At 32.1% G+C, this 15103-nt stretch overlaps 2 protein-coding genes across 2 annotated transcripts; one reads left to right on the forward strand and one right to left on the reverse strand.

The window, feature by feature from the left end:
• Positions 1 to 724: 724 nt before the first annotated feature.
• Positions 725 to 1386, reverse strand: LOC111365848 (putative calcium-binding protein CML19). Its single transcript, XM_022986358.1, has one exon. It carries the CDS (start codon positions 1244 to 1246, stop codon positions 821 to 823), a length of 426 nt encoding a protein of 141 aa, XP_022842126.1. The 5' UTR covers positions 1247 to 1386; the 3' UTR covers positions 725 to 820.
• A 6648-nt stretch (positions 1387 to 8034) lies between these two features.
• On the forward strand, positions 8035 to 11406 carry LOC111365423 (probable adenylate kinase 7, mitochondrial). Its single transcript, XM_022985949.1, has 4 exons — positions 8035 to 8518; positions 9703 to 9846; positions 10484 to 10690; positions 11051 to 11406. The coding sequence occupies exons 1-4, from the start codon at positions 8183 to 8185 to the stop codon at positions 11213 to 11215; spliced, it is 852 nt and encodes a 283-aa protein (XP_022841717.1). The 5' UTR covers positions 8035 to 8182; the 3' UTR covers positions 11216 to 11406.
• The last annotated feature ends 3697 nt before the right edge of the window (positions 11407 to 15103 follow it).

Raw genomic sequence — 15103 nt, forward strand, 5'->3', positions numbered from 1 at the left:
CATACCCCTTTCTTCCATATATTGTTCCAAATGAGAGTCAGTCAATTCTACATTTAGATATGAATCCAATTTTAACAACTCTTAAATTGAAAGTAGGCATCTCAAATTCCCAAAAGGAGGGTTTCAATTCTTATAGTAAAATTTAAAAAATAAGTTGGCGCATGGACTACTTGGCTAGGTTCACGAGCCATAGGACTGAGTCGAGCAATATTTTTGCACACAGACCTTGCTTGGCACATCAATAGGACCAAGTCAAGCTCAAGAGTTTCAAGGCCGAGCTGGGATGGCTTGGCCATTGCCACCCCTACGTATATCACCATCACGTTATTCTATCCACAACCGAAATCCCACATTGCCTTGCACCCCAAATGCGACATGACCATGGCGTAAGGGTAATGCATGCCTATGCCGTAGCCTATGTTAGCTTTAAGGGGCTGACATACATCCTCAAAAGTAAAAAGAAAAAAATAACAGTAAAATAGTTCACGTTTATTAGCGGTTCAATTTGAACGTGGGAGCTAAATTCATTTATTGCTAAATAATTGTGCATTTTGTGAAGAACTCACGTCTCTCTTTAGTTTTCTCCACACGAAAAGGAGAATCACTCAATATCTTTTTATGTCTAATTTTGTTATTAATAAAATTATCAACCACAAGTAGTTATATTTAAAAATGAAAAATTAAATGAATAACCTATTGTGCACGAAGTAACCCGCACAAAACCTATTGTGCACGAAGTAGCCCGCAGAAACAATGTGTTTAATAACTTATACAATCAATGAATGAATGACAATTATGAAGGACAGGAAACCAATTAGGACTAACTAGACATCATAATCTTAAACTCATCAAAATTGAGTTGTCCATCCCCATTGATATCGTAATGAGCTATCATCAATTTACATTCCTCAATGGTTTTAGCTTCTCCTAATCTACTAAGCATTCTCTTCAAACTCTCTGGTAATATACATCCACTCCTCTCCATTTCATACATTGCAAAGGCCTCCTTCAAATCATTTTCCTTTTCTTCTTCTCCGGCTCCTTCAACTAGCTTCACAAAATCCTCCAAACGCAACAACCCATCCCCGTCTAAGTCGATCGACGTGATGGTCGCCTCCGCCTCTTCTAGGGACATCACCCCACCTATTAAGCCAACACACTTTTGAAGCTCAAAAGGCGATATTTTCATGTCTCCATCTTCATCGAAGTGATTGAATACGCGTTCATATTGCTTGTATTTGTCCATTAAATGATTCGGGAAAACTAGACTCAACCCCGAACTAGCGATAAAACTACCAAGCTGGAGTGCGAACACGCAAATTTTGGTGGAAAGGTGAAATGCGTAGAGATAAAAGAAATTTGAAGAACTGATGAAAATGCTAATAATTTCTGAACTCAAAATAGCTTGACGCAGTTTATATATATATATATAGGCACTGCCTGCTGCGGCATGTACCTGATAAGAACGCGTACGTCGACCAAAATTATATAACTTGTATAATGGGATATTGGCTGTAGGATTAAATAAGCAAAGAAAATAAGACCGTTGACTAATTTTACATCGTAAAGTCCAGCTTTGAAATCAGACGAACACGTGTTCAAAACGGTTAAGAATTTTTAAGATCAACTAAACTTTGAAACATTTTCCTGAAAGAAATACTTAGGAAAATAAATTCTACAGTATTGTTAATTAATTGCTCTCGAACCTTCATAACTGTAATGACCACTAAAATTTAAGTCCCATTTAGTTCCCATTATTTGAAATTATAATTTTTCTCTTTTATTTTTAACCACAATTTTTCATGACATAATATTAAACATAAATTGAAAAAAAAATCTTTTTTTTCAACTACACATTCTTCAAAAAAATGTTATTTCAAAAATTATAAATGAAATAACGGGAGCCAAACGGGACTAAGCCCCCGTTTGTCCCCCATTAAATTCAATTACATTACATTTCGAGTCTGTTTGATTGCGAAGATGAAATTTGGGTGGAAAGAAAATGAATTACAGGGAATTGAATTACCTAGATATTGTTTTCCTGAGAATTGTAAATTATTGTGTTTGATTGGTATAATTTTCCACGTGAAAAATATTGAAGTAAAAGTATTTTTTGGTGTTCGTTTGACTTTATTTTACATGAAAATTATCAATTTAAGGGATATCCACTTCTACCATTGTACCTAGAATTTGTTTCTATTGCCAAAAAAAAAAAGATTAAAAAATCATCTATATTTTAGTGTTCGTTTGACTTTGTTTTACATGAAAATTGTCAATTTCAGGTATATCCTCTTTTACAATTATTCCTAAAATTTGTTCTCATTGCCAACAATTAAAACATAAAAAAAAGTGGAAAACCAAAAACCACCAACCTCTAGGAAAATAAATGGTGAAAAATCACGCTTTAAAGTGTTGTACCTAGAAATACATAGAAAAGCAATTTACTGGAAAATTTTGTCAATCAAACCGGCCAAAAGTTAAAGTTGGAATTCGAATCCCAAGCTCCATGGAAAATTTTGTGCAATCAAACGGAGCCTTCATTTTTCACTCTCCTATTTTCAACCACACAATCTTCCATAAAATAATAATATACGTAAATCGAAAACTTTTTTTTCTTTTTCGATCACTCATTTTTCAAAAAAATATTATTCCACTCATTTTTATTTCTAGAAAATGGGGCCAAACGGGAGCTAAATATAAGTTGGATACACAGACGCATGGCAAAGAATGCCCAACGGAGAGGAAAACAAAGCTCTCTTTTGTAGTGAAATATCTTCTAAATTTTTCTTGACCGTCCGATCACTTTTGCATGATTTTTTAGGGCGTTTGAGCCCCATTATTCCAATTTTTTGCCAATTTCATTTTCTTCATTGTGGGGGCCACATTGAGTGAATTGCAGGTAATTTCCAGACAAACACCATCAATGATTGACTATTGGAGAGTTTTGACAGGTACCCAAATCTGATTTCTCAGTTTACCCTTCAAACAAATGGTGGGAGGATACTTAAAAGTTAAGAAATAGCAGGGTTATTTTGGAAATTAATTTCGACAAACGAGGATGTTCGTTTTTTGCAACCATTAAAAGGCCTCACACACTTCTGTCCAAAAATTGAAAACCTGGCAAAAAATTGGAATAATGGGGCTCAATAGAATATTTCGAATTCAACATTTAGCTCTTATTTGATCCACATTATAATGCGAAATTTTGGTAAAATATATTATAAAATAGTATTTTTGGGAACGTGTAATTAAAAAAAATATGTAATATTATTTTAATAAAAAATATATCGCGTATTAAAAACTTAAAAGGTGTCAAATAAGGGCTTAATTTTATGGACTCTGGCCTAAATAACAAAATTCTTTGTTGGGAAAATTAACACTTCAGACAATCTAGTCGAGTGTTAAAATAAACGAAGAATCGATCATAGGATAATAATACTTGAAATTGATTGAGATTTCCAATTGTATGTTATTTAAAATAGAAAGAAAAAATTTCTGTGAAAAAAGCTATTAATCTTGTACAAATTTCTAAGGGTCCGTTTGATTGCAAATGTAAAATTTAGATGGAAAGAAAACGAATTGAATAGAATTGAATTATTTAGAATTTATTTTAGTAGAAATTATCAATTAATAGTATTTGATTGGTATAATTTTTCACCTGAAAAATGTTAGAATAAAAGTATCTTTTGGTATTCGTTTAACTTTATTTTTCATGAAAATTTTCAATTTAAAGGATATTCATTTCTACAATTGTTCCTAAAAATTTTTTCCATTGCAAAATAATAATAATAATAATAATAATAATAATAATAATAATAATTTATATTTTAGTATTCGTTTGACTTTGTTTTACATGAAAATTGTCAATTTAAGGGATTTCATCTTTTCAATTGTTTATAGAATTTGTTTCCATTATCAAAAAATTTAAAAAAAAAAAAAAAAAAAACCAAAAAAATAAAACCACCTACCCCAAAGAAAAATTAAAAAAAAAAAAAAAAAAGATCGAAAACATAAAACCACCTACCCCATAGGAAAATGAATTCCCCAAAAACCAAGAATTGGTGCTCGTGTAAGGCAAAGATGGAAAATGAATTGGTTGGAAAATTTTGATTATCGAACAAGTCAAAAGTGGGAAATGAAATTTGTTTTCCATTCTCCATAGAAAAATTGGCCTATCATACATAGCCTAAAAGTCAGATGAAAATTCAGAATTACACAAAAGTCACTTTGTAAAAGGTCTATATAAGTCTTTTAAAATACAAAATGGATTGAATTAAAATGGAGATCATAATGTCTTTCCCACTGCCCACATGAAGAATCAACGTTGGTCGACTGCCTGAAAAACGAGTTAATTTCACTTGGAAGTTTGTAAAAAATTTTAAATTGATCATTAAAATATTTTCTTCCTAATTTTATAACGATTTAAATAATCAATAAATTAGGGAAAAAAGAAAATCTAACTTAAAATCCATCTATAACATATTAAAATATCACATAAAGGGAGAATAATTTTTTGAAAGATTTTAACCCCTTACAATTCAATTATTTTAATAATATCTTACTTTTTTGTTTTTTGATATGTAATAAATACTACATAATTATTGTCATTTATTAAATTTGTGTTATTAATTCTCAGTTAATTAATATTCACATAACCTAGATTCAATGAATTTTCACTTGATGAAAATCTTGAATGTAACTCTAGAGTCGTTATAGAAGAATTTATTCGCATTCATGTATCTAGAAATTTTAATATATGTTTAAATTTATATATTAATAATTAATTTTTATGTATCAAATGTAATATAAAAAGATTGATCGTTTATAATATTTCATCATTACAAAAAAGTTGACTCATAGAAATTGAGTTTTGAGAGTACAATTTTCTTCTCTTCTATTTTTATGCTAAATTTTATTTTCTTTAATTCGTCCGAAACTTATCAAATCCTCCAACAAAATGGTACCAAATATAACTTTATATAAATATTTTAGAATAACGTGTAATGCACGTTCAACTTTAATTAGTCATGTTAAGTGTCACAATAGGCTAAACACTGATAAATCAAATTGTCAAACTCAATTCGGATAGCTAAAGCAACCATTATGCCCAACAACATAAAATCCATCTTCCATCTCATTCCCTAACACTAAATTAAATAGCAAGGAAACACATGATTATGATTGGATCAAAAAATTGAAAGACATAATTTTGCTCCATCGTGATAAGAAAATAACGTCACTTTCTCCACACGTCAAAATTTATGACGACACATTACATTCTAATTCAATGATTATCTGCGAAATTTTAAACTCATTTTTTGTTATCAATTTAAAATTTTCTATGAACTTAATTGACAATTGGTGGAATTAACTTGCCTTAAAGCATTAACATATTCCCAGTTGGAAGTTACTCTTGAACAAAGTCTATTCCATTAATTTCTTGGTTAAATGTTACCATTATGTGCCACATTCCTGTTATTTAAGACAATTGGAATTTTTTGCTGCAAATAAAACCCAACTTCCTTGAAGACTCGATGAACTTCTTCATTATTGAAAATACATCAGGATTCAACGGTTTACACCTTGAGGCTGATCATCTTAGTGGCAATAAATTTCATTCAACTTCCTATTTCTTTTCAAAGTTCTTATTAGAAGGAACGGAGTTGAAGTGGATGCAAGAAAATGGGGGTTGGAGAAGATGGAGGAAATGAAGTGATGACTGACACTGTGGTTGACACTGTTTAGGTGATGGTGGCGATAACTATTGTGAGGCTCACCATCAAGGCAAATGATGTTTGTTCCATGAGCAGATTAGGGATTGAGGTTCGACAGATAGTGAAATATGAGTATTTTTTGTCAACTAACATATTTTTTAATGAAAATCGTTAAATGTTCTTCTAGCGTACTTTTAAAAGGTTTGGAACCACAACATTTTTGAAAGATTAGAAACATTTGATGCTATTCACCCCTTTTCAATTAATTAAAGATTAAGTTCCCGTTTTGTAGCAATTTTTCACTTCAAAAAATTAATTTTTTTTTATAGTTATTTCACTATTTCAACCGTTATTTTGACTTCTTCACTCACAGCTGAAACTTATTTTTCTCTCTAATGGTCAAAAATTCAATTCTCATAATCACTATCGAACAAACTCTAAAAGACCATTGTATCCTTTTCAAAATTGATCAATTTTTATCAAATGTTAACTTTGGTCAACCAATGAATTTTGGACGAAAGTTATCTAGATATCCTTTAGACGCGCAATTTTTAGAGGTTTGAAACTATCTAGTACGAATTAAAGATTTGAGTATGACCTACGCTCTATTAAAAAAGTTTGAAATATCTGCTACTAATTTTCCTTATAAACGGAATCTTCCAAAGATGTGGTGTGCCAACTACCATGGTTCAAATTCAACGGAATTCGGTAGGAGCATTATCCTGTGTCCCAGGAGTGTGGTTGCCGCCATTTTTAACGGTCCACACCCGATTCCTTTCTCACAATCATATTTACCTACCCATTTCTAGAAGCTTCGAGAACTGTTCCCACCACAAAAGAAAGCATTCTAAGAAGGGAAAAGCCATTCAAAGAAGGAATGGCTCCAGGGCGTGAGATGCCCCACCAAGAATGGGGCTTCATGTCCCAAACCCTGGAAAAATTCCCTGTCAATCCAGCAAACTTCGTCTAAGAATATGTTTAAAAAAAAAATTAAACATAAGATACTCCCTATTTTAAATAATTAATATTTAAAATCATGCACTTTTAAAATTAAAATTTTAATTTAGAGAGTGAGTTTAGCTCTCCAAATTAAATGAATTCAAAGTATTTTATTTCTTTAGTACTTCAAAATTTATTTTGAAGTTTGAAGGCTGTAAATTTTTTATTAATTCTGTGTCAAGCAGTAAAAAAATATTAATAACTATTAATTTAGGCCCCATTTCAGCATATATTTTGTAAAATGAGAGTCTTTTGGAAAAATGTAGATTAAAAGTATAGAAAATTTTGGGACGTAAGTACTATTCAATTGAATTAATATATATTTAATTTTATTTTTTTTAAAGAATGAGGTTCAAACATGGATTAGACTTGATGGTTCATTCATTATAAATCGGGACGATTTCTCCTACTTATAAATTTGACAAACTTATTTAACAAATAATCGTAATTTTTAACTTAAATCAGTCCAATGATCAATATGAAGTTCATTAAGATCATGAGAGAGCTATAACCATTCGATATCCATTAAAATATTAAACGTTGGATCGATTTAAATTAAAAGTCACGATTATTTGTTCAATAAGTATGTCTAATTTATGAGTAAAGTGAACGATTTCGACTATAAATATATATGGAAATCTAATTGGGAATTGAATTGGAGCTAACTATTTTCTATAGTTTATGGTTCATCATTTAGGCAGCACCGGCGGGATGACATAGTAAGATATTCATAAATGTTTTCGTCTAAAACTTCGCCATTTTTGCCCCAGTTTTTAAAAATTAGTTTTTTAGAAAAATTCATTTTCAATGAATTAATTTTTCAAACATATATTTCATTCACTTTTATTAAAATTTACTAAAAAATTAATTGTTAACTACTTCATGTCTACTCCCTTTATCTTATATTTTGTATGACCAATATAATAATATGATCTAATGGGAATCAGTGCTTAACTTATATTAAGTACCGCATCGATGACATGATATATCATTTGATCGGTGAAAAAGTTAATGGCATGTTCTATGAATTTAAAGATTCATCAATTAATTATTGTGACATATCATCGGTACGTAACATAAAATAAGCATCGGTGCCCATTATATGGGACCTATGTGTTGAGGATTAAAATCAAATTTTAATAGAAAAATGAAAAAAAATAAACGATTGAAAGATTGAGAATTTCATGAAATATGAGAAATTAATTATTAAATTTGACTTAGATTAAAAAAAAAAAAGGATTTTAATCCCACTAATCATGTACTTAAATTTTAATTAGAACATCCTTCTCAATCTCAAGAAAAATTGGGTGGAGGCATAAAACGTAAATATTGGAGAAAAAACTGAGTGCAAACTATCAATCCACAGGTTCCCATAAATATATTGCAAACCCTCTTTTCACTCTTGCCTCTTTTCTTTATTTTTTCTTTTCCATTTTCAAACAACCCTCGTGTGATTTTGGGTCGCCGCCATGCCACTGCTGAGCCACCTGACAGTAGCGACGCGGCCGCTTGTTTCGCTGAGCCGAGCCTATGGATCAGCGGCTGCGGTTCAGCTGGACTATGATTACTACTATTGTGATAATGAAAAGGAACAACGGGGGAACGGGAAGCGGAGGGCAATGGAAGAATTGGAAGAGGGGTGGGATAGAGTGGCGAGGGGGGTGCAGTGGGTCATTATTGGTGATCCAGTCGCGAGGAGACACGTGTACGCTGAAAGGCTTTCCAAACTTTTGGATGTTCCGCATATTTCCATGGGAACACTTGTTCGTCAAGAAATGCATCCTCACTCCTCTCTTTACAAACAGGTTTAGTTTTTATTCTATCTTTTTCAAGAAATGCAATGAAATTGTGAAGACTTTTAAATTTGAAGAAGAAGAAGAATATAATTAAGTTCAATCTAAGAAATGGAAGCTCTTATGTTGTTCTTATAATCTCTGAATTTGAAATATCCATAGCTGAATGATAGTATTAATTAAAATTCATGAATTCCACAACTTTAAGCTGTTTGCTTTTCTGAAAGATTTTAGCTATTTTCCGAAATGAAAAGTAATTAGATCCGTTTGATTGCAAAGATAGAATTTGGGTGGAAAGAAAACGAATTTCAGAAATTGAATTGCCTAGAAATTATTTTACTAGGAATTGTCAATTATTGTGTTTGATTGATATAATTTTTCATGTGAAAAATGTTTAAATAAAAATGTTTTTTTTTTCATTTGACTTTGTTTTACATGAAAATTATTAATTAAAGGGATATAATTTATTTTCATTTTCAAAAAAAAAAAAATCAAGAAAATCATCTATCTTTTGGCGTCCGTTTTTACATGAAAATTGTCAATTAAAAGAAAATATTTTTTTACAATTAGGGATAGAATTTGTTTCCATGACAAAAAAATAATAATAATAATAATAAAATAAATAAATAAACAAAAAATAATAATAGAAAATCGACAGCCTACCTAGAAAACCAATCTTGGTGGGAATTGGTTTTCCTCGAAAACCAAGAAAATCAACACTTTCCAAGAAAATCATTCCATGGATAAAATATGTTATCAAATAGTCAAAAAGTCGAAGTTGAAATTTGAATTCCATTTTTCCATGAAAAATAACGGCCAATCTAACATGGCCTTAGAGAAAAGAATGGTATTAAAAGAGTTGAGATGTCAAATTCTTTAATAAAAAAAAAAAATAATAAAAAAAGGAGAGAGAAGAAATGGAAGCTTTGGGTCTTATGTAATTGTAGTATTATTTTCTATTTAATTTATGAAATCGCCCGCTGAAGACTATCTTTTGTACAATTTTACAGTTTTTATTTTTGGTTAGCGGTAAACTATTTTCTTTTCGTCTATGAGTTTTCAAGAAAAGAGAGGCGCAAGATTAGATTTTTCGTCTCACTTTTTTCCTTGACAATATTGCGTTGATAATGGTAGTTTCTTTATTTGTTCCAGTGATTGATTATCTTAATATTAAATCTGTTTGGTCTTAAAAACAGATTTCAAGTGCCGTAAACCAAGGGAAACTAGTACCTGAGGAGGATGTAATTTTTGGGTTGTTGTCGAAGAGACTGGAGGAAGGGCACTGCAGGGGTGAAACCGGCTTTATTTTGGATGGCGTACCTCGAACGAGAATTCAGGCTGTAAGTAATGATACTTTCTTCTTCTCCGTTCCTTTGGATGTACGGAGAGATTTAGGCCATGTTTGAGCCCTATTTTGAGTAAAAAAAGAGTTTTGTTAGTTATTTATTTAAGATTGTGCGGTTAAAAAGTAGAGAAAAGTTTTAGATTTACGTGCAAATTATTTTATAAAGAGAATGTGGTTAAAAATGAATTTGATGAAAAATAAGTTCATAAAAATTGGAGCTCAAACAAGGGCTTAGTTGATCAAGAGTTTTAAGCTTAACATTTGGTATCTCACTCATCTTGACATTTGGTATCTCACTTGTAAGTTTGTTTAGATGGATTAAATTGAATTGAAGTCCTCATGACATTGTTGAGTCCAGTTGAAAGGTCCTCTTTCGTGCTTTCGACATATAAGATTAATGCAGTTTTTACTCCTGGTATGCAATCTATGATTTGGATGCTGCACATTTATACATCTAAACCGCGATTTGTTTGCCTGCATCTAGTGTTATGATGCAATAGGAGTAAGATAAAACGATTAGTATTTTTGTGATTTTTCTTTTTTATCATTACTGTTCTCGAGAAGAAATTTGATGTATGTTGATGCACAGGGTTTTTAATACCTGAAGTTTTGGAACTATTACCATCCTGCAGGAAATCCTGGACCGAATTACAGATATAGACTTGGTGCTAAATCTTAAATGCACGGAAGATTTGGTAATGAAAAATCAAGGCAATGGAATTTATTCTCCTTCTCAAGATTTTCACTGCATGGCCGGATCAAGATTCAATTTAAGTCTTCAGCCCAGTGCTGACAAAGTTTCTGCCTGGAAGGAAAAGCTCCTTGCGTATGCAGAGCAGGTACTTCCGTTAGTCTTATGAAATGATGAAATGAATACTAACTGCCTATGTTAAAAAAAGAGTACCTAATGTTGTTTGTGTGAGTAACATGATACAAACCTTCCCAATCCAATGGACTCTTGGGAGCTTTAGTCAAAATACAAATGGAAAGATTGATCCATACAAACATAAGATTATGGTGGGCAAGACAGGTTCCTACACCGTAATTCTCAATGCAATTCGATTGTGGGTACCTTTTAACTCTTCACGCTTTTGTGGACTATAACATTTTTATCAACATGCTGTGAACTGTAAATTTAATTTCTTGCCTCACCTACAAGTATTGACGCCCTAGTAACTCAAAATTTTATTTTTGTTCAGAGAATGCCCGTAGAAGAATACTATAAGAAGCAGAAGAAGCTTCTCGAATTTCAAGTGGCTGGAGCACCGGGGGACACTTGGAAAGGTCTGTTGGCTGCATTGCATCTGCGGCACATGAATGCTCTCTGTTCTTCTCTCAATTCATCACAGAAGTTTGCTGCATGATTTTGATCCATTCGAGTTCTGATTTTCATTCGAGTGGTAGTAAATACAAAGAAAATATGGATGTAGGAGAGTTAGTTGGAGTTTTGTAGTAAGTACATCTATTTTTTGGCCAGACGAAAGGTTTAGTTTTTGTTCGTTTAGCATGTTCCAGTGAAATGAGTGTAATATCCAAATTCTCTCTTCTTCGCTTTATGCTTATGCTTTTTGGGTCACTCTGGAAGGGCCTTCAAAATTTGTTGCTAGCATCGGAGTTGTCAAGGCCTGGCTGGGTTTTTTATATATCTTTAATTAACTGCGTGTAACAGTTTGAAAAAATCTCAAACAAAAATTCCAAACCTAAGCTAACCCATTCTATTAATCAAACCAAACCGAATCGTAATTTAAAATTGTACTTCGGAAGTGCGAACCCTATTCAATTGGACTCATTATATGTTGAAAATTTAAAAATTGTCGTTTATTATTATTATTTTATTTTATTTTAATTATTTTTAATTCTTGAGTGGTTAGGTTTGGTTCAAAATCATATCATCCAACCTTTTCCAAAAGGGTTTAGTTTGGCAACCCAAATTGTGGTGGGGGACCAAGGAGATTCTTGTTAGTATCTGGGTTTCTTTGCTTTGCATTTTCAAGAAAATTTGATGACAAGAAGACGGAAAATGATATCTGCATTAAAAGTGGGGCAACTTCCAGGAGAAAAACAGAACCTATAGAATACAACTCAATCTCATTGTTAGGACAAGTGTTTCTCATCTGTATCTGAACAGGTGGAACATTATTCTTTAGAGTTGGACTAATGTCATGCCACAAACTGGTTCAGTGACGGGTTAAATATAGGGGAACATGTGGCGCAATATCATTAGACATTTCACGGGAACAGAAAATGAAAAAAAAAATTAATCGCACAGATGCTGCCAACATAACATCTATCAATATCCCCATCTCCAAATCCCGTTCAAGCATCATTATTATTAATTTGCAGCTCTCAAGCATGTAGAATCAGATTCTTAGAATTTTTCACATCGGCCTCACTTGATTGAATTTCTTCAAGATGCCCAACTCATTAGTGTTAACTCACTGCTCATCCATACTTCACGGAGGAGTTGATACCTGACAGCATTTTGGCTTCCATTTCTTTTTATATCCAGCTTGGATTTAGCGAAGAAAGTGAGTCAATAATGATAGATGTCATAGGTGAATCTAATTCATCTAGCTCGTCAACACTTGTGTATGATTGCTGTTATATGGGCTTCCAGCCTATGAAGAATAAAGACCCAATCCACTACTACAATTGGTCTGTAGGTCACATATGGGGCATAATTTTCTAATCGTGGCTGCTACAAGAGACAAACAGAGAAAACGAAGTTGCTCAACTGAAGGAAAAACGAGCCTGCTGTGTCTAGAGAAAATAGGGAAAAAAGGTTTTTTCTTTCAATCTTTAGTTGTAATTTCACATAGGTATTTGTCTACTTCTCTAAATGTTGTATTTTGGGTAGTCTAGAGGTGTAGTATTCAAAGTATATATCTCACACGTTTCATCAAACTAGTAGTTTGGGTGAGATTATTATTTTCTTAGAGATTGATCATTATTTTAGTTTTTAATTTGTTGAGAACTCGAGTTTTAAGCATATACCTAAGAGTTATATACTCTATTTATTATAGTGGATTTGATTGGAATTACCCCGTAGTTTTTTCCCTCTACATTGGAGGATTTTTTCCATGTAAAAATTTGGTGTGTTCTTTTCTTATTGCTCTCTTCATATTTAATTAGTGGTTTGCTTGGATTGTGAATTTATTCTTGCAACAAAGTGAATTTCCAAATAATGTGTATCAAAGTTCAGATTGTGTGGATTTGGTTCTATTGCAGGAGTAAATGGAGAATATTTTAGGCCCTATGATTAAACTACCAGCTTCAAATTATTCTATTTGAAAGCCTACGATGGAGGATAAACTTTATTATAAGGATTTACATAAAGTTATTGAAGGTGATAGTTCTAAACCAAGCAAAATAAATGATATTAACTGTAAGAAAATGAACAGGAAAGCCATTTGGTATATTAGAGAGTAGGTTGATCTTAATGTATTCCATCATATATCTCAAGAGACAAATGTCCATAACCTTTGGAAGGAAGACAATTCAAAATAAAGCTTTTGGTATTAGCATGTGAATCTAAAGTTGAAGAAAGGAAAATCAGTTGCTAAGGATTTGAGTGAATTCCAAGGCCTAGTAAATCGGTTGATCATAGTGAAAATAGTGCTAGTTGAGGAGATGCAATCACTATTACTTTTGAGTTCATTGCCTGATAATTGGGAGACTTTGGTGGTATTACTTAGTAACTCTACTTCGAGTGGTGTGCTTGAACTTACTACAGTTAATGAAAATTTGTTTAATTAAGAAATAAGAAGAAAATACTTGAGTAAGAATGATACACAAGCTCTTGTTAAAGAGAACAGATGAAGGATTAAAAGCAAAGGTCCTAAAGGACGTGATAACTTTAGAAGCCAGTCAAATGTAGGAGGAAAAATCAAATGATTTTACTATGATAAAGATGGTCATATAAAGAAACATTACATGACTTGGAAAAACAAACTAAAAGGGGAGAAAAATCAAAAGACTGATAAGAATACAATAGCTAGAGCTTTAGGTGAGGAAATAATAGCAGCAATTTTTCTACTAAATATAAGCAGTGTTGTCATGCTGCAGATCCGTTTGTTTAGTGGGTCATTGACTTAGCGACTTCTTATCATGTTACTCCAAGATGGGAGTTCTTTACTTTATACAAATCAGGTAACTTTAGCAAGGTGAAGATGGGTAATGATAATTTTAACAGCATTGTAGGAATTGGTGACATTTGTCTTTGACAAATATTTGATGTAACTTGACATTGAAGAATGTTCGACATGTTCCAGACATGCTTCTAAATTTGATATCTATACATGCCTTTGATGAAGCAGGGTATATTTTGGCAGCGAAAGATGGAAACCAATAAAAGGATAGATCGTATTTGCCATGAAATTGAAAATGATTCTTTACCAAACTTGTGGCTTAAGCAACGGGACCACATGAACGAGATGATTGTAGATTTTGGTCAAAAAGTCTCTTGTTCCTTTTACCAAATATATATTACTAAAATCATGTAATTATTGTTTACTTGATAAACGACATAGAGTTTTCTTTCAAAAGTCTTCTAGTAGAAAGTCTAATATTTTAGATTTGATTTATTCTGATATTTATGGCCCTATTAAGGTGGAGTCCTTAGATGGCAATAGTTATTTTCTTATTTTTATTAATGATGCTTCATGAAAGTTGTTTGTCTTTTATTTGAGATTGAAAGACCAAACTTTTCAGCATTTCAAGAAGTTTTATATCATGATGGAACGGGAAAGTGGAGAGATTTTGAACTGTCTCCAAACTAACAATGGAGGGAAATACACATCTAAAGCATTTGAAATTACTGCTCAGAGTATGGTATTAGATATGAGAAGATAGTTCCTGGTACCCTACAACACAATGGCGTGGTTGAGGGAATGAATCGCACCATCGTGTAAAGGGTCAGAAGCACGTTAAAGATGGTTGGGTTGCCTAAGTCATTCTAGGGTGAAGTTGTTCAGATAGCATGCTACTTAATCAATCGATCTCTATTAGTTCTTTTGAATTTTGAGATTCCAAAAAAGGTGTAAGCAGGAAATATGTTTCTTATTCTCACTTGAAGGCTTTTGAGCAAAAAGCATTTGCACATGTTCCTAAAGAACAACAATTGAAACTAGATAAAAATTAGTGCTTGCATTTATATTGGCTACAAAGATGCAGAATTTGGTTATAGACTTGGGATCCAGAAAAGAAGAAAAGAGATGTGATTTTTCATGAAAATCAGTAGTAGATTTCTAAAA

The sequence above is a fragment of the Olea europaea genome, chromosome 17 (assembly GCF_002742605.1).
Source record: "Olea europaea var. sylvestris chromosome 17, O_europaea_v1, whole genome shotgun sequence".
NCBI lineage: Eukaryota > Viridiplantae > Streptophyta > Magnoliopsida > Lamiales > Oleaceae > Olea > Olea europaea.

What these genes read in the sequence shown, in the direction of transcription:
- LOC111365848 (XM_022986358.1), bottom strand. Translation starts at nt 1,246, where the DNA reads ATGGACAAATACAAGCAATATGAACGCGTATTCAATCACTTCGATGAA.
- LOC111365423 (XM_022985949.1), top strand. Translation starts at nt 8,183, where the DNA reads ATGCCACTGCTGAGCCACCTGACAGTAGCGACGCGGCCGCTTGTTTCG. An exon ending in ACTCCTCTCTTTACAAACAG is followed by an intron (nt 8,519 to 9,702) that starts GTTTAGTTTTTA and finishes TCTTAAAAACAG; the next exon opens with ATTTCAAGTGCCGTAAACCA. An exon ending in CTCGAACGAGAATTCAGGCT is followed by an intron (nt 9,847 to 10,483) that starts GTAAGTAATGAT and finishes ACCATCCTGCAG; the next exon opens with GAAATCCTGGACCGAATTAC.